The 19,150-nt window shown below is 51.0% G+C and overlaps 1 protein-coding gene across 5 annotated transcripts; it reads right to left on the bottom strand.

The window, feature by feature from the left end:
• Positions 1-5,688: 5,688 nt before the first annotated feature.
• Positions 5,689-16,067, bottom strand: CD40 (CD40 molecule). 5 transcript variants are annotated; one of them, XM_070472714.1, is made up of 9 exons: positions 15,940-16,067; positions 12,522-12,600; positions 12,066-12,191; positions 11,639-11,785; positions 11,188-11,281; positions 8,308-8,369; positions 6,526-6,624; positions 6,400-6,428; positions 5,689-5,936 (listed from the first exon to the last, which is right to left on the bottom strand). In XM_070472714.1, the coding sequence occupies exons 1-9, from the start codon at positions 15,988-15,990 to the stop codon at positions 5,775-5,777; spliced, it is 849 nt and encodes a 282-aa protein (XP_070328815.1). In that variant the 5' UTR covers positions 15,991-16,067; the 3' UTR covers positions 5,689-5,774. The 5 variants fall into 5 exon arrangements, with proteins under 5 accessions (XP_070328815.1, XP_020742847.1, XP_070328814.1 ...); XM_020887188.2 differs by having other exon boundaries at positions 6,538-6,624; XM_070472713.1 differs by adding an exon at positions 14,554-14,665 and having other exon boundaries at positions 5,845-6,428; positions 15,940-16,029.
• Between the last annotated feature and the right edge of the window lie 3,083 nt (positions 16,068-19,150).

Genomic DNA, 19,150 nt, shown 5'->3' with positions numbered 1-19,150 from the left:
GTGGTGAGACGCACAGGTCAGAGTTTGGTGATTTGCCAAAACAAGAATTCTTGTGCAAAAGAGAACAGGGGTGAGATGGGAGGGCTGGGAGGAAGGGAAGGAGGTGATCGGTCAGGGAGACAGGCAAAAGGTGGGGAGGGGGAGATGCAGAGACTACAGAGGGCGGGAAGAGATCCTGGAGGGAGGGGCAGGCGGCGAACTAGCTGGGCGCCAGGGCCCAGCGGGATGTGCCAGTCGGCAGAGAGCCCCCAGGGACTGGAAGAGGGAACTGGAACAGAGAAGCAGGGGGCCCCCTCCACCCCCAGTCCCTCCACCGCCACCCACTTTCTGTCTGAGCGAAAGCAGCGCACTGATTTTACTGATCACTGACCGCCCCCCCACTGTAGCAATGTTGCACAGCCCAGAGGCCCCCCCTCCAATGAGCTTCCCGCCAGCCCCCAGACTCCAGGACCACAGCATGGTGGTTTTTGTTTTAAACAAATTAAAACTGTATCTCCCCACCCCTGCAGGTGGGTTGGTAATTTTCTGAGCTAGAATCACTCTTGGGGAGAGAAATCCTTCGGGGCAGACTCTTTAATAACTTCTGCTGCCCAAGGAATCGACTGCCAGGCCCTGAAGGCTTAAGGGGAGAGTGTGTGAGCACAGGCCTGGTGGTCTAGATGGGGGTTGGGGGGTGTCATAAAATTAAGAGGGCGTTACAGCCAGCTCAGCCCTGGCCCCCCAGTCCTAGAATTTCAATGTTTTAGATCCAGTTAACCAGGGTTGCGGGGTGGAGCCTAAGGCCCCAGAAACTCTCTCCAACCTCCCAGCTGGGGTGCAGAGAAAAGAGACAATCTGCCTGGGACATGTGGCCTGACTTGACCCTCCCAGGGCCTCAGTCTCCCCTCATAGAAAACAAAAGTAGGACTTCCCTAGAGGTCCAGTGATTAAGACTCCACACTTCCACGGCGTGGGTTCAATCCCTGCGCAGAGAACTGTGCCACACAATGTGGCCAAAAATTTTTTTAATTAAAAAAGAAAAGTGCTGGACACAATGAAATTCCCAGTTGCTTTTAATTTCAACCCTCTGTGATATGCTGTCTTGAGCTCTCACAGTTTTGTTTTAATTTGGGGGATTGGTAGCATTTAAACACTGGGAGATTTAATATAGAAATCTGGGTGCCCAGCAATATATAACTCTCATTCTTAGAGGGCAACCACTGGATGGAATCCATTGATGCCACCTCTCCCCCCACCCCACAAGATGGACAGAGCCTTGCTGCTGGTTTGCCCAGAGGCTCTTCCATCCTGACTCCCCCAACCTGCCTGTCTCTCTCCAGCTTCCTTCCAATCCCAGCCCTAAAGGGAACCTGCTCCTGCAGGGCCTTTTCTTTTGCCCTGGGCAGTCACATGGCCTTTTAACAGCCTAATGACATGCACCTGGTTTTTCACTGGCTAGAGGTTTTGGATCAACCAGTTAGGCTTAAATCCCAGCTCTAATTCTTCAGACCTTAGCAAGCCATTTAGCCTCTGAGCCTCCATCTGTAAAATGGGCGTTCGAAGAGACTGTGCCTTATTCGGGGTTGTCCTAGGGACTTTAGACAAGCATGTGACGTTCTCAGCCCTGTGCCTCGGACGGAGCACTCCGGCCCTGCGCATTCTTACCGCTGTCCTGCACAACCCTACAGGACGGAAGTGTCTGAGCACGCGCGCACAACCCTAGCTGTGGGAGAGGCCACAGGAGGAATGCAGGAATGCTTGTTAAATAGAGGAAGCAGTGGAGAGAGACCCGAAGAACCGATGAAGTTGGAGAGTGGAAGTCGCAGGAGGCTCGGGCGGATGGACGACAGGAGGAGGAGAGCCGGCCAAAGCCAGCCGCCAGGGTCTTCGGACATTCCTTTGGCGCCACCTTCTGGCTGATAGGAGCTTCACACCCACCCATTGATCCACAGGTCAGAGTGGACCCTCCAGTGTGGGCTGATCGTCTCTATTTTTAGAATTGGCAAGCTCCCTAGAACTCATAATAGGCTTCCCAGGTGGCTCAGTGGGTAAAGAAACTGCCTACAATGCAGGAGATGCCAGAGATATGGGTTCGATTACTGGATTGGGTAGATCCCCTGGAGGAGGGCATGGCAACCCACTCCAGTATTCTTGCCTGGAGAATCCCCAAGGACAGAGGAGCCTGGCGGGCTGCAGAGTTGAACACGGCTGAAGCGACTGAGAACTACAACTCACCTAACTCCAGTCCTTCATCACGTCTGAGCAGGGGAAGCCTCAAAACCAGACAGCAACTTTCTCAAGGTCACATAGAAACTTCCTGGCTTAGATCCATTTAGAACCCATAACTTGCTACAGCTGCCAAGAATAACAACCCCTTCTCTTTGTTGGGGATGCATGATATACAAAACTGTACCTTCTCTTGCTTGGCCAATGAGGGGACCTCTCCAAAAGCAGACTCTGCAACGAGGGAGGCATGCAGGTAGTTTTTTGGAGAGTTGAGCCCAAGAGGCACCAGTGGGGCTGTGGGACATGAAACAGAAAAGAAAAGGAAGCCCATGCAGAGGGCATGTGTGGATCGAGCCCTCTAGGGAACCTAGGAGACAGTACAGAACACACCTCAGATTTGTCGCTCCCAAGGGCAAGGAAGCTGGGGCATTTATCCTCCAACTTTCACTTCTATTTGAGAGTATTCAGGGCATTATATAAGAGATGTGGGTTTGATCTCTGGGTCAGGAAGATCTTCTGGAGGAGGGCCACGGCAACCCACTGTAGTATTCTTGCCTGGAGAATCCCATGGACAGAGGAGCCTGGTGGGCTACAGTCCATGGGGTCGCAAAGAGTCAAACACAACAGGTGCGGCTGAGCACGTATGCACACATTCAGGACATTTGCTCACCCAGCTGCATCTTACCTGCCCTACACCTGCACCAAGCCTGTTTTGAAAACCAGGGAAAGCCCCAAGTGCTTGCAATAGGAAACTGACTGCTCAGCAAGAAATGTGAATGCCGAGGGTGGTCATTCTCAAAGTGTGACCCCTGGACCAGCAGCATCACCTGGGACACCTGTAGAAACGCACAGTCTTGGGCCACATCCCAAAGATACTAAATCAGAAACGCATGTGGCGGAGCCCAGCAATCTGTCTTTTATTAATGACAGGTCTTATAGGTGGTTCTGATACATGCTCAAGACTGAGAACCATGACTAGGAGAGATCAAAGGAGGCATCCATAGCATCTGCCCATTGTATTGCCTCCATTTGCCAGATGGGCAAACTGAGACCCTAAAAAGTGAGCATGACCTACCCGAGGTCACACAGACAATAAGTGGCCGACCTGGGTCTTTAGTCTCTTTCTGCCATACTGTCCTGTAGAGAAGTAGCAGTAGCTTTTAGACTCTGTTGTTGTTTAGTCACTAAGCCGTATCCAACTCTTTTCAGCCCCATGGAGCGTAACCCTCCAGGCTCCTCCATCCACAAGATTTCCAGGGCAAGAATACATTTCCTTCTCCAGTATCTTCCTGACCCAGGGATCAAAGTTTAGTCTCCTGCTTGGCAGGCAGATTCTTTACCACTGAGTCACCAGGCTTCCCTGGACTCTCAGCAGGGGATAGAGGTGAGGGCCCAGGGCTCCCCTCTGCCCGCCCCCCACCTCCACCACTTTGCCCTACTTTCTGAACCAGACGGCTCCCCCTGGTGCCTCCAAATGGTTCTCTCCTGGGAAGGTTGCCAAGCCAGGTGCCTACTCCCGGCTCCCAGCTGCCCTCACAGCCTCCAATGGGAACAAGCCCTCTCCACCCCCACCCTCCAGGCAGCAGGACAGGTTGGGAAATCCAAAGCAGCTTCTCATGGTGGGGGTGGAGGGGTGAGGTCCCTGGGTTAAACCAGCCCAGCCCTATCTTCAGCAGGAGTCTTTGGGCTGGGGCTTTGCAATCCCCTTCCTTCTCCTTCTTGCCCTACAACCTCCCCCCTCCCCTCCCCTCTGCTCCCACTCCATCTGCTGCTCCTCCTGGCTAGGCTCCCCCTCAGTTGGCACAGCAGGAAAAGAGAACAGGACGGTTTATTTTTATCCCCATAACTGCTTAGGGGGAAGGGGGCACCATCTGACCGAGAAGCCGTCAGAGGCTCCTATGGCACTTGGGAGGTCAAAGAAGGTGGGGAGCCCAGGAGCTCCCTGGGAAGGAGCCACAGATGTAGGCTCCAAAGAGCAGGCAGGGCTGGAAAAAGCAGCTCAGGACCGGGAAGGGGCGCTCTGATGGGCACCGCTCTGAACTGCTGTGTGACTAGAAATTACCTCTCCGGGCCTCCATTTCCCCTCCGATAAAGACGTAGGGGGATGCTGGCCCTGCCTGCCCCAAAGGCTATTGTCGAGAATGTGAACCACACGGGAAAACCCCTTTGCAAACAGGGTGCCAAATGTGAGGGCACGTGAAACCCACCCTGGAGAGGCCGCGGCCTGGGGACTTTTCTCATTTACGCTCAGAAAGCGCCCTAATTCTGAGAGCCTGACAGCATGTGAAGCAGCTCATGTCACCCAGCATGTCCACCCCCGCTTTTCTTTTTACATGTTTGATGACTTTTTAATTACATAAGCAGTGTGTGAATTCACTCTTCTTTGGGGGGGGGGATGAAGCATTATGGGAAAGTCAAATCTTTCCTCCCCCGGACCCTTCTTACCTAACTGAGACAGTACAATTTTTTGAGCTGTGCAAGTTCTGTGTGTCCTTCCGGGACCCCCGTTTATACCCACATATATAACACACTATGTTTATATACGTATCTGTAGGTGATATATCTGGAGAAGGCAATGGCACCCCACTCCAGTACTCTTGCCTGGAAAATCCCATGGACGGAGGAGCCTGGTAGGCTGCAGTCCATGGGGTCGCGAAGAGTCAGGCACGACTGAGCAACTTGACTTTCACTTTTCACTTTCATGCACTGGAGAAGGAAAGGGCAACCCACTCCAGTGTTCTTGCCTGGAGAATCCCAGGGACGGGGGAGCCTGGTGGGCTGCCGTCTATGGGGTCGCACAGAGTCAGATATGACTGAAGCAACTTAGCAGCAGCAGCAGCAGCAGCAGCAGCAGCAGCAGGTGATCATATTGTTTTGGGTTGTGTGTGCATGCTCAGTCATGTCCCATTCTTTGCAACCCCAGACTGTAGCCCACCAAGCTCCTCAGTCCCTGGCGTTCTCCAGGCAGGAACACTGGAGTGAGTGGGTTGCCATTTCCTCCTTCAGGGGCTCTTCCCAGGGATTGAACCCGCATCTCTTGCATCTCCTGCATTGGAAGGCGGATGCTTTAGCACTGAGCCACCTAGTTTGGGTTACATGCTTTTAAAAAAAGTTTCTGTGCCCACCATTCTGCAACCTACACCCCCCCCACCATAACAGTGTTTTTAAGATCTGTTGCATAAATATATTACAATTTTATTTAGCCAGTCCCCTGGTGATGGACAGTTAAGCAGTTTCCAGTTGCTCACTGTCACAAACAATACTGTGATGCATATCCATGTACATGCCTCCTGGGCTCAGAGCAGCCACCGAATGACATCTGCCAGCGCTGAACCGCTTGCTGGGTGGAAGGTCTGGTGGATATTATTGTGTGTCCTCCCCAAAGTTTTGTTACCATCGTTAAAAGCAGGTTGGGAGATTGAACGGGCTCCAGGGCCGGGGTGAAAGGCGCCCCAAGGTGAAGTCTTTCTGGGCTGCAGGCAGAGGGCAGCTGTCGCCCTCCCCTGCAGCAGCAGCCCCAGGTTGGTGTCCATGTGCCCAGGCTGCCACGCCCCTGGGCGCCCGCAGCCTCATTCTCGCTCCTGCACGGAGATGCGGCTCTCTTTGCCGTCCTCCTGGGTGACCGGCTGACACCAACATAAGGTCTCCTGCACCGGAGGAGGTGGGTGGGGCCCGGTAAAGTCCTCTGGATCAATCGTCTCCACGGGATCCTGCCTTTCAGGGTGCAGGGCCTGGGGAGACAAGGCTTGGGGTTGCCCCTAGCAACACTTCTGAGCCCTTCCCTGGAAGCCATCCCACCGCTCGCCCCTTTTGCCTTTCCCAAACCAAGGGTCAGTGCTGATTCCATGGGTGCGTCCTGCCCCCTGCTGGCCACAGCGAGGGTGTCACGAAGCTTCCGTAAGGGGAGCCCGCGGGTTAAGGAAATGTTCCTCCATCACCTACTCCTGGACCCCACACCAAGGCTCGGAAGATGCAGTTCTCCCAGGAAAGAAGAATAAATGTCAGACTTTGCCAGTGGTGCTGGGGAAGCTCTGGGGGAAGGTGATCTTGAGAGAACAGAAAAGGGAAAGGGGGAGAAGCCCCAAGCCCAGAGGAGGGGGAGGGGACTGGCCCTGCATCAATTTTGTTGCCATATAGGCAACAAAGAATCAGTCTTTTTTTCCCCGTCTTAGACTGCTCCCCAGGGTGACCTACCTTAGCCTGCTTTTTCTTGGTCATGTTCCCTAGAGAGGGGGGAAAAAAAAGGATGGGGAGTCGGCAAGGCAAGATCAGAAAACAGGTGACCCGTCAACTGTCCCTCCTGCCCCATCACCTCCCCACCTGGGGACTCACTGATACAGGCAGATACCAACAGGACAGCAAACAGAACTCCCATCGTGATGGGGATCGCCACCAGGGTCCTCATCCGACTCTGGAAACCTGGAGAGAGCAAGACTTCAGCCATGGCTCCCCACCCTTTTGCCCAAAGCTGCTGTGCTTTGCAGGACTCTAAAACCCTTCTGTGTCTAAGCACATCTATATCAGAAATTTCAAACACGTGGCCCCTAATAGAAATGTGACCAGCAGATGTCTTTAGCGTGACTGGCATGTGTGGTGTTTTTTTTTTTTTTTAATTTATAATATTTGCCAACATTTTTAAATTGGGAGATTGCACATTTAAAATTTAGGTATCTGATTTCTCTTACAAATTTGGAAAATCCAGCCCCAGGGGGCCAGCAGCCCACCTACCACTCATTGGCCAGAATTGAGTGCTGAAAGTTGCCGCTACCAGCTCCCCACGCTCCCCACCCCTCCCTACTCTTTGCCCAATACCAAGGCCCAGCTCCATGTACATCTGCACCCTTGTCTTTGTTATAGAAGAATGGAGGGGAAGGGAAAGTGTTTCTTGTGTCTAAGTCTCTATTCTATGTGGGAAACTGGAAAAAAAAAAAAAGACCAGAGGTGTGGTAAGGACTAAAGTAAGCACAATGAAGCGCTGCCTCAGGACAAAACTGAAGGGGACACCCAAAAGCTCAGTAATCAAGATAAGTCGTATTTTTTTGGCCACACCACACAGCATATGGGATCTTAGTTCCCTGGCCAGGAACTGAACCCATGCCTGCTGCATAGGAAGTGCAGAGTCTTAACGACTGGACTGCCAGGGAAGTCCCAAATAAGTCATATTTTAATGTCATGTTTTGAAAAGTCATATCAGCAAACTCTGGCCCATGGGCCAGCTGCCTGTTTTTAAATAAAGTTTTATTGGAACTGGAGTTGGGATTATGGTAAAGCAAGTGAGGCTGGTTGTACAAATACAGGGTTGAAGCCTGTCTTTATTTAAACTGTTGCTATTCTATTTGTTATGGAGTTTTCACAGTAATTTTTTAAAATATTGCCTCGAATATCTATCTTGATGACAGCATTTTTCTGGTGCCCCCTTAAATACTGTGCCCAAGTCAAGTGCCTCCCTCACCTTACCCCAGTCCCAACCCTGCCAAGAGGAAAGTGAATTTTAAGGAAAAGCAGAGTGTCTTTTTCTTACCCCTGATCTTTTTCACTCATTAACTGGATCCTGCCTAATCCCTGTAGTTATTTGAGTCTGTGATCTGTGCTGTAAGTCACCTCCTCATTCTAAAATCAAAACTGAGGTCTCTGGTGGCCTAGAGGTTAGGATTCCGGGCTTTCACTGCTATGGCCAGGATTCAATCCTTGGTCAAGGAACTGAGATTCTGCAAGCCATGTGGCACGGCTGAAAAAAAAAAACTGAGGCCCTGAGAGGAAACTGTCACACATGCTGGTCCTCAATGTGCAGGGTGGCAGAAGAGAACTGAGGGGATGCTTCCAAAACGCCTGAGCCCACACCAGGTATTTACACTGCCCTATTAGGGGAGGTGGTATTATCCCATTTTACAGATGGAAAAACCGAGGCTCAGAGAGAGGGAGTGACTTGCCCAGGCTCCACAGATAAGCGGCAGAGCTAGCTTGCCACAATTCCAAACTGCCTCCTCCTCTTGCTTTAACCTCCCCTCCCTCTTTCCCCACCAGTGCTTCCGGGTACCCCAGGCTCCCCCTCAGCTCCCCACCTTCTTAGCCTGCCACTGGGGCCCACTCTCCAGGACTTACCACAGACAACGTCTGTCTTATTCGTCCCCGCATGTTGTTCCACCAGGCCTTTTCTCTCGCAGCTGTGTACAGAAACAAGTACACACATACGTGCACATGCAGACACACACACACACACAAAGAGACACTAAGTTTCCCCAGTCATGAGATTTCCAACCCCAGAGGGAGACAGCCAACAACCAGCAAGTCCACGTTCACGAAGCATGTATTATGTGCACTCTCCTGAGCTGGTTGTTATGGGAATGACACGGACTGTTCATCTAGAACTCATGAGTACAGAGGAAAGACGATGGTAAATCATGAAGGAGTGAGGATGGGAAAGCCTCTGATGAGTGCCAAGTGCACTTGAACTGGGAATGGTTCAGAGTAGAGGAGAGAGAATCCACAGTGACTGGAATGCAAGGATGAGGGCAGTGCCCAAATTTGGCACCACTGATATCCGGGGGCCACATAATTTTTCTTCTGTGGTGGGGACTGTCCTGAATACTATAGGATGTTTAGCAGCGTCCCTGGCCTCTCTCCACTAGAGGCCAGTAGCATCATCCTCCTCTGTCATGAGAACCAAAAATATCTCCAGATATCATCACATGTCCCCTGGGGGAGAAAACTGTTCAGTTGAGAATCTCTGGTCATCCAGAAAGACTTCCCTGGGGAAGTTAGATCTCAGTGGGCCCTTGAGGGATGTAAAATTTAGAACATCAGTATATTTAGGGCATGCCAGGGGGCTCAGCGGTAAAGAATCCACCTGCAATGCAAGAGACACAGGTTCAGTCCCTGGGTGAAGATCCTCTGGAGAAGGAAATGGCAACCCACTCCTGTATTCTTGTCTGGGAAATCCCATGGACAGAGGAGCCTGGTGGGCTACAGGCTGTGGGGCCGCAAAGGAGTCGGACACAACTTAGCAACTGAACAACAATAATAACATACTCTCCTTAAGCAGGAAACATGATGCGAAGGATTAGGTGGGTGATGAGCCAGATGGTATAAGGAAACTCTGGAAAATTGAGTCTTTAGAACCAGATCACTAATCAGCCATGTAGCTTTCAACTGGATTCAGCTGGTGGGTCGCATCAGCATCCAACCAGATGACTTAAGCTGCTAGAGGATTTAATGACCAAAGATCTCCCGGGAGGAGAAACGACAGAAAAATGGCTGGCCAGGAGGCCATTGCCCAAGACATACATGAGATGATGAAGACTTGGACCAAGGTGGTTCCCAGGAGGAATGGAAAGGGATAGACAGAGAAGGACATCACAAAGGACAAAACATCTAATGCAGGAAAAAGAGAAGCTTCAAAGAAAGCACGTATATGAGACGAGTGCTTAGGAGTTTTTGAAACACATTTACATGTCTTTTCCTCGACCCTTGTGAAATGAAGGTCTTTCTCATTTTCCGAATGAGGACACCAAGGCTCAGATGAGGGTCACAGTTCCACACAGTCATACCCTTTCTAAGCTGAGTGAGTTTGGAACCCAGTGCTCTGGTTCTACCAAGCCAAGGTGCCTCCCTTCTCAGTCAACATTTATCAGTAAAGATTTATTGAGCACCTACTATGCAGCAGGCACTGTTTGGAGCATAAGGGATACATCCATGGAAAAAAAAAAGATCATCTCTATAGTTCAGGAGTTTGCCACCTACTGGAGACAGGCAGACAGTAAACAAAGTATATACAGGATGTTACTATTTGTGTGAAAGATCCGTTTGCATGTGCGTGCCTTTGTTTGTGCAGAGAATCTCTAGAAGGACACGCTTGGTCCAGTGGCTGCAGGATGGCTGAGGGTGACAAGGGCACATATCACTGTTGGCCCTTGTATGCCTTCTGTCCTCACACCTGTCTTACACATTTTTTCAAATTAAACATAAAAAAAACTTAATCAGGCATGTGCTCAAGCACATTCCAGGCAGAAGAGTTTAATGCAAGAGAACGAACAGTGTGTTGAGGGAATTGCAAGCAACATGATGTTAGGAAGAGATCAAGAGATGGAGCTGGGAAGTCAGAGGCTGTGCAGAGAAGTTGGGGTTTCATCCCAAAGGCGCAGAGAGCCACGGAGCATTTTAAACAGGGAGTGCCGTGCTCCGAAGAGAACAGTGGAAAGCTTACTTTGGCAAAGGGATGGAGAGCCAGCTGAAAGGGAAAGGATAGAGGCAGGGAGGCCGGTGAGGAGGCTACAGCATCATCCAGACCACAGTGATGAGGTCCAAACTAAGGTGGTGACAGGGGAGATTAGAAAGGAGGAAGAGTCCCAAAACATTTGGAAGGTTAGACAGACAGGACCTAGCGACTGATTGGGGGAGACGGAGAAGGATGCTGCAGCAGGTGCCCAGAGGCATGTCTGCACCTGTCACAGCCGGCGAAGGGGGCAGGCAGGTTCCCGTGGCTCACCTCCGAGGAGGTGTACCCTTGGCAGATAGATACAACAGTCTGGGACCTAGGAGACCAATCTAGACAGATGGTGATGGAGAGCAATCAAAGGGGAATAGTAGCCAAAGCCATGGATGTGGAAAAGATGGTCCAGGGGAAGTGGGCAAAGTGAGAGGAGACCAGAGCCTAGAACAAAGGCCTAGAAAACCAGTTCAGAAGGAGGAAGGAGGGGCTAAGAGGGGTACAAAGAAAGGAAGAGAGGTGTCACTGTGCCCCCATGGAGGGAGAGTTTCACCAAAGATCAGAGAGCAGCAGAGTCTATTACCACCAAGAGAGAGCAGGCAAAAAATGCCAAAAGTGTCTGTCTGGTCAGCCGTGGGGTCCCTCGAGACATTCTAGAGGTGTGTGAGTGTGTGTGGACATGAGGAGTGGGGACCGAAGGACAGGTGGCCAGAGAGAAGGGAAGCAGGTCCCGTGCCCCTCTTGGGGCACGAAGCACAAGGGATGAGTCCTTATACCTTGTCCAACGGTGACACTTTTCAAAAGCAGATGACACATTGGAGAAGAAGCCGGCCGGGCAGGGTTCACAGATGGTATCCGAAACCCCTGTAGCTGAGGGGGAGCAGGAGGCATTGATCATCACAGTGGACCCCCTGTCTGGCTCTCAGGGGGACCGGTGGGCAGGCAAGACCAGAAGGGCATCCTGCTTCAAAGCACTTCTCCCCGCATCACACACCTTCCTTGCTGCAGGCAGCCGCTAAGGAGGCTTCTCCCATGGCCCTCCCGAGGCTGATGCCCACAGTGGGAGGCAGAAGGCAAAGGTTCCATTTCCAACCCACTATGGTGGAGATATCAATGTAGGCTGGTCCCTCCACCTCTGGGGTGGAGTGCCCACTGCCCAACCCCTCTCCTTGGGCCCTTGCCTCCTCTCTCCCGCCTCTAGAGCTGATTCCCAGACAGGCCACTTACCGATCCGCTTGACCCCAAAGCCAGGGAGACACAAGCTGTGGGGTGTGCAGCTTTCGCAGGTGTGACTGGTACAGTGTTGGCCTTCAACACACACACAAGTGGTGTCTGTATTCAAGGTGCCCTCGCTCTGGATCCGGAGCCCTAGGTCTGTGCAGAGACAGGCAGGAAGGAAGGATGGGAACCCCTTACCAGCTGTAACCAGGGGCCCCTGATCTTCATATTTCCTGTTCTTTTCTCTTAGACCCTCTTCCTAGCAGGGAGGGCAATCAAATTAGGTAACAACCAAGACAACCCAGACTCTAACCAATCAGAACAGACCCTGGCTATTAAAAAAAAAAAAAAAAAAAGCCAGGATGGCTGTACTGTCAGGAATGAGCCGGAACATCAGCCTGACTCCCAAGGGCCCCTTCCCCCGCAGCCCGCGTACTGGGGTTGCAGTATCTGTGCTCGTGACAGTATTTCTCTCTGTTGAAGGTGGACAGGAATTCGCCTTTACCACAGGACTGGCATGCTGTTTTGCTGACCTCTGTGCAGTCGTTCACCAGTTTCTGTCCTGGAAAACATCCAGAAATGAGGGCACTCCAGCCAACCCAATGAGTCAGACACTTAATTGAAAAGTGGTAAGGCTGGGCTTTAGGGAGGGGGGTTCAAAGAGGGCAGTCCCAGAGCCTTCCAGCCTTCATACTCTGGTATAGGACACAGAAGAGATAGGAACCCTAGTTCTGGGTCGGCAGAGAGGAAGCTCAGAACATCCTGGGACAGGGACAGGGACAGGGAATCCCAGGGGTCATTTAAGACACAAGCTTGTAGTTGACACATGAGATCTGCATCTGCCAACAGACCAAGACCGGTCACACGTGAGGCTAGAGGGTCGGCATCTCACCCGGCGGGCACAAATCACAGCAATGATCGTTCACTGGGTATTGCTTGTCTCCGCAAGCAGTGGCTGGTTCTGCGTGGACCTAAAAACAGAATTGGGTGATTTGAAGGGATCTTGAACTCTCAAATGTAGCTTCCTTGGCAGAAAGGTGCGAATCAGCCAGGACAGAGATTAGAACCAAAGTGGAAGTACAAAGCAGAAAAGGGGGCCTGTGTATTATATATTGCATTTGTTGTTAACTAAACCACATGATGACAAAGGTACTCAGAGAATCATTCTGATGTCTTACAAAGTGATTGCACTGTTAACTCACAGTATTCATTGAACTAAACAGATCTTCCTTTTGGCTTGACAGCTGAGCCTTTCCTCTCCCCAGCGACCCAAGAGCACACGAGGACTCCAGCATCTACCCTGGAGTCCTGAAGCTGGCTGACTCCAGCTGGTCCTAGTCCAAATGGGGGCTATATTTAGCATCTGGCCTCTTCCTTCTATTCTTTTGCTCCCCACCCTCTTCCCCTCTCCGAGCCTCATCATGTTTTCTCCCTCCAACCTCTCATCATCTGATCATCCAACCCTTCCCTCATGAAATACAGGACGGAGCAGCTGGAAGGATAAAATCCAACTCTTTCACTTCACACGTGGTGAGACTAGGGACCAGAAAGGCTGATTCACTTGCCCAAGGTCACACAGTGATAGAATCTGAATGAGAACTCAGGTCTCAATACTCCCTCTCTCCATCAACGTGGGTCTCACCTGCACTATTGTCACTACATCCAGGTACCACCCATGCTATTCATGACTTCTTGTTCGTTTAAATACATTTATTTTCAAGGTAAACCTCATAGCATTGCCATGAGAGAAAAACTAGTATCACTTCTCTTAAATAAAAGGCAACCCTAAAAATAAATTCAGCAGAAACAAAACAATGTCATTAAACCGTAGCTGATTGCTTTGCTTACTGACAGACCTCTACCCCAGGCCCGCTCCTGATTTTTGTTTCAAAAGGAGGATTAGAAGGCATTTGACAGGAATTAACTATATTCTAGCTCCAGCGACTTCCTTCTTGAAAAAATGAAAAGGATTTTAAACAGAACTGCAAAATGAATCTATGTTGTTAATTCCATATCCACATGGGGTTGCAGAAGAGTTGACATGACTTAGTAACTAAACAACAGCAACCGCATGCTCTCTAAAATCATCTCACACTTTGGGAACAGCCAGTGAAAAGAACAGTTTTAAGGGTCAAACAGCTTAAAGCTCCAGTCTTGACTTTGTAACACTTAACTAGTTATTTTGCCTCTCTTATCCTCAGTTTCTACAACTCTAAAATTGGAGAAATGTCTGCCCCACAGATTAGGACTTCCTACGTGGCCCCAGTGGTTAAGAACCTACCTCCCAATACAGGAGATATAAGAGACATGGGTTTGATCCCTGGGTCAGGAAGATCCTCTGGAGGAGGACATGGCAGCTCACTCCAGTGTTCTTGCCTAGAGAATCTCATGGACAGAGGAGCCTGGTGGGCTGCAATCCATGGTGTCACAGACTCGACTGAAGCAATTTAGCATGCACCCATGCACGGATTAGGTTGTGAAGATGAGAAAGAATGGATGAATATGGCCTGGTATGGTGTCCAGAACATAGTAGGTGCTCATTAAATGGCACTTTTAATTATCATACATACATAAGTATCTGCTGGGTTGCCCAGCACCCTGGCTACAAAGATCCTACCTAATTGGTGGCTCTCATTCAACCTGGGGTGGGGGGGCAAATTACTTACAGAAGTGTATCTTATCCCAAGCAGGGAAGGAGACAGCAAAGGTTACTGCTCCCACCATTACATCACAACACACCATCCCATGAGCGTTCTCCCCACAAGCCCATGGACCTTCCCCCAACACTCCCAGAGCAATAAAAATCCTCTATGCCATTTTCAAACATATGAGAAATATAGCCCCTCCTCTGAAAATGTGTCAAATCCCAGTTCCCACTTTACAGTTTCGACCCTTCTGACACATGGGAGCTTGGAGACTCTCACCATCTGAGAGGCTGGCTCAGGAATCAGGCAGATGTAGATTTATCGGCAGGTTTCACCTACCTAAGTGGATTGGGGTAAGCCATTTTCTCTCTGTGAGCCTCAGTTTGCTCATCTGTATAATGGGGGAGTTGGAAGAAATCAGACCAAGAATGCATGTAAAGTATTTTGCTCCAAGCCTGACACACAGGAGGCTCTCAATAAATAGCCCCAGATATTGTTGTCACAGCCTCATCTCCACCTTGAGCTAAAATTGGGACTTTGCTCTTGAGAAGCCCAGACCACCTTTCACCCTATCCCTGCTGGCTTTTCCTCCACTTCTCCTCCAAGAGCCCCCTTCCTGCCTCCTTTCTCCCTAAGAGCCATTGCTTACAGTGAAAATGAAAGTGCTGGGGCCAGAGCAGCTTCCCCACAGCATCTCTCCCCTTGCTGCTGACCCCTACTTCAGGGGTCGTTCCTGCCCTGCCTTCATGCCAGAAAGTACAGCCCTTAAAAGTTAGGGGGAGACCAGAGGGGTGGGGATGACAGTGTCAGGTACTTGGGGGATTCCCAGCCTCCAGAATGAGGAACTACAAAAATACTAGAAGCGAGTCAAGTGTGGAACTCTGAAAATCCCGGAGATATGCTTGGTTGGGCATATCTGAGCCCTTCTGGTGCCTAGAGAAACCCCTGCTGGTCTCCCAGCCCTTTCATGGCCCCATGAACTGTTCAGTTCCCCCTGAGAGTCCCCTATGTCATCTTAAATTCCGGAGGCAGGGACACAGCCTTGGGTATTCCTCCTATGTTGGGGGAGGGGGAGGATCACCACAGTTTGGTTCTGGAGTGGGAATGTTAAAAGCTCCCAGCCTTCTCAGAGAAGCACCTGGGCCTCTGCCCTCATCCCTTGCTCCTGCAAGGTGCCCTGGAAGAAGGCCACACCAGCTGGCAAGGAGGTGATAACGACTCACAGAGGCTGGCATCTATCCACAACGGGAAAGAGGCAGGAAAACGGCCAGACCCGCCCCTTCCCTTGGCTAGCCTCCTTTCTCACTTCTGAAACCCCTCACCGTCTCTTTGGGGCCAGCCTTTGAGGCTGACCCAGACTCCAGTTTTTTGACCAGATAAAGGCTTAAGGCTGCCAAAACCCCCAACCTCATCTGCGCTGCCTCGGCGCTTCCTGCGGCGACCCCACTAGGCGCCCCCTGTGGACCACTTGGGACTCCCACCCCAGCCTGGGAGGAGAAACGGCCCATCTCATTCAGCCACGACCCCGGGTACCTTACCCAGCTTCCACACCCCCACCCCAAAATCAGCTCAGAAGGTCCCCTGCCCGAAGTATCGCTTCTTTTCCCATTCCCTACTCTCTAATCTCAAATTCCCGCCTCTGGTAGGAACGGAATTTCAACTTACGGCGGTCAGAAAGCAGGCCCAGAAGAGACACTGCAGAAGCAGACGAACCATGGCGAGGTGAGAACCGGGCGGCGGGAGGAGAGCGCGCCCGGACTCGGCCGCTTCCAGTTCCCCTGTCCCGGCCCGGGGGCCCGCCCAGGAAAGAAGCGGGGTCTTCGGGGACCAATCGCAGCCGGCCTCGCTGGCGTGGGGGGGGGGGGGGGGGGGGCGGAGCTCCCGGAGACACACCTTCCTGGGATTTCCCCCAGGACATTCCCGGGGAGTCTAATTCCCCAAGGAGTTTAGGGACGCGCTTTGGGGGAGGAAGCGGGGAGAAGCGGGAAGGCGTGGTTCCAAGGAGAGCTCTTCTTGGCAACCCCCCCGCCGCCCCCTGGGACTACAAAGGCTGAGCAGGAGGGAGGCAGCCGCTTTCTGGGGATGGGGATGAGGGGTTGGGAGAGAGGCGAAGGGAGTGGAAAGAGATCCCCATGGGTGTTGAGAAGACTCCCCCACCCGGCCCTGTTCTTCCCCGCCGCCTCCGGCAATCCCGGCGGAACCGAAAGTGTCGAACGCCGCGGATGGAGTGGCCTAAGGAAGTTCCCAGAAAACGGGAAGGCCACGGCTGGGTAGTGGAAGGAGGGTTGGTTGAGGGGGGGGGCTTTCAAGGAAAAGAGTTTCCCAACTTACAGTTTCGCTCTCTTTCAAAGGAAATTCCCTCGCGTGGGCGCCGCGTCCCAGAGCGCCACCTCCCCCATTCCATCCATCCATCCATCCATCCATCCATCCATCCATCCATCCATCCATCCATGCTGTCCCCACCAGACTCTATTCCATTCCAGTTCCCTTCTGCCACTTGAAGACAGGCACTTAGAATAGACCAGTCTTTCGTGGGATCGCAAGACCCCTTGAGAATCTTAGGAGACTGGAGACCGCCTAGTTCTGCAGAAGCACAAGTCCTTGTAGCTATTATTTCCCCAGTTCAGACCCTCCAAGCCTTTCTTGAACCAGTACTGACACTACTCTGCAGCAGGGAACACCTGGGTTCTGGCCTAGGCTCTGCTTCTGATGGGCTGGGTGTCCTTGAGCCTCAGTTTGCTTCAATGAAACCTAAGGAGCTTGAACTAGAGGGTGTTTGGGGTGATGACTCTCCAAGCTCTGAGTTTCTGGGCGGGGTCAAAAGCCAAACTGCGCAGGATGGTAGTGGGCTGCTAACCCCGTTCTCCTGGCTTCTGCTGCAAAGGGCACGTTTGCAGACCTGTAGATTCTTCCTTCAGAATCCTATCCCCTCTCTTCTATCCCCTCTGCCACTGCCTTGATTCAGAGGCTTGGCATCTTTTACCTGGGCTGTCACAAAAGCCTCACTCATTCATCTCTGCTATGTTCCAGGTAACTCTGAGCCCTCTCTCTCTCTCATTGTGCACATTGTTGCAATTCTCTTTGTAAGATCTGATCTGATGGGGGCACTTCACTGCTTAAAAACTTTTTTGCGCTGCCCTACAACCACTCCATCCTAAAGGAGATCAGTCCTGGGTATTCATTGGAAGGACTGATGCTGAAGCTGAAACTCCAATACTTTGGCCACCTGATGTGAAGAGTTGACTCATTGGAAAAGACCCTGATGCCGGGAGGGATTGGGGGCAGGAGGAGAAGGGGACTACAAAGATGAGATGGCTGGATGGCATCACTGACTCGATGGACATGACTTTGACTAAACTCCAGGAGCTGGTGATGGACAGGGAGGCCTGGCGTGCTGCGATTCATGGGGTTGCAGAGAGTTGGACACGACTGAGTGACTGAACTGAACTGATACCCTGTTGCTGTTGTTATTTTTCAGTCACTAAGTCTTGTCCAACTCTCTGCAACCCCATGGACTGTAGCACACCAGTTTTCTCTGTCTTCCACTATCTCCCAGAGTTGGCTCAAATTCATGTCCGTTAAGTCGGTGATACTATCTGACCATCTCATCCTCTGTCACCCTTCTCCTTTTGCCTTTAATCTTTCCCAGATCAGAGTCTTTTCCAAACAGCAGGATTTTCACATCAGGTGGCCAAAGTATTAGAGCTTCAGCTTCAGCATCGATCCTTCCAATATATGTTCAGGGTTGATTTCCTTTAGTATTGACTGGTTTGGTCTCCTTGCTGAACAAGGGACTCTCATCTGAGGATGCTCCAAACTCCTTCTCCTGGCGCAGCTGAGTCTCCACTCAGCCCCACCCTCTCTTCCCACACTCACACCCTGCCATGTCCTCCCATGCATGCTGGCTTCAAGCATCCTCGCCTTCTCTTCACTTTCCAAAGGCACAGTTGTTTCTTTCTTCTGTCTTGCTGTTTTCTTCCTTCTCCTTCCCCAAATGAGTTTAAATTTTACCTTCTCTTTAGCTAAACCTCCTCAACTCTCCGAGACAGAAGTAGATACTGCACCCCACCTTCGCCCCTGCTCCCATGTTTCCACAGCATTAACATGCTGGATTCTCACCCCGTATGCCTGGCCCCATTTGATGATGAGCTCATTGAGGGCAGGACTGAATCTGTCCCAGTCCTGGGCACCAACACATTTGCTGAATGAATAAATAAGTGAATAGGTTCGATAACTTCTTATTCTAAGCACAGTCTCCATCAGAAAGGAGGTACAAAGCTGGTGGTTTCAACACAGACCTCAAGTTGATACCCATAGTCCCAGAACACTTGAAATCACAGACCAGGGAATTTCATGAAAGTCACACAGCATGCCTGGGATAGAGAGAACATTAAAATATCTTTTCCCTTTTTAACCCACTTTGAAAAACACAAGCACCATTTTCATTCCTAGGGGGGTGGTGGAGGGGGGCGTTACTATAATAACTTAAGCCATTACTTATTCTTTATTTGCTTGATTCTAAAATTGGGCCCTTCACAAAACTGCCTTGGGAAGCAAGTACACAATTAAACATTAATTATATTATATAAAACATATCATAGCAGCAATTAAAGCAGCTTAAATTAATGTGTGAAAGAATAAATAGTAGCCTCTGGGTGGCCCCATGGGGTGAAGACCGGATGAGATAAAGGGAAGATATTTTAGTAGATGCATATCCCGAGGAGACATGGGCTGGCGGGCATGGGCCCAGAGAAGGCATCGAATCTTCTTGGGCTGAGAAGAGTGTGCTGGTTGAAGAAAGAGAAAAGATGACTTTTGGGGAGGGTGACAATATTTCAGAGTCCCACTGAAGGATGAAACTATTAAGCATTCAGTG

The sequence above is a fragment of the Odocoileus virginianus genome, chromosome 9, assembly GCF_023699985.2.
Source record: "Odocoileus virginianus isolate 20LAN1187 ecotype Illinois chromosome 9, Ovbor_1.2, whole genome shotgun sequence".
Lineage (NCBI taxonomy): Eukaryota > Metazoa > Chordata > Mammalia > Artiodactyla > Cervidae > Odocoileus > Odocoileus virginianus.
The sequence above is the reverse complement of the archived record's forward strand: the minus strand, read 5'-3'. Positions and strand labels throughout refer to the sequence as shown.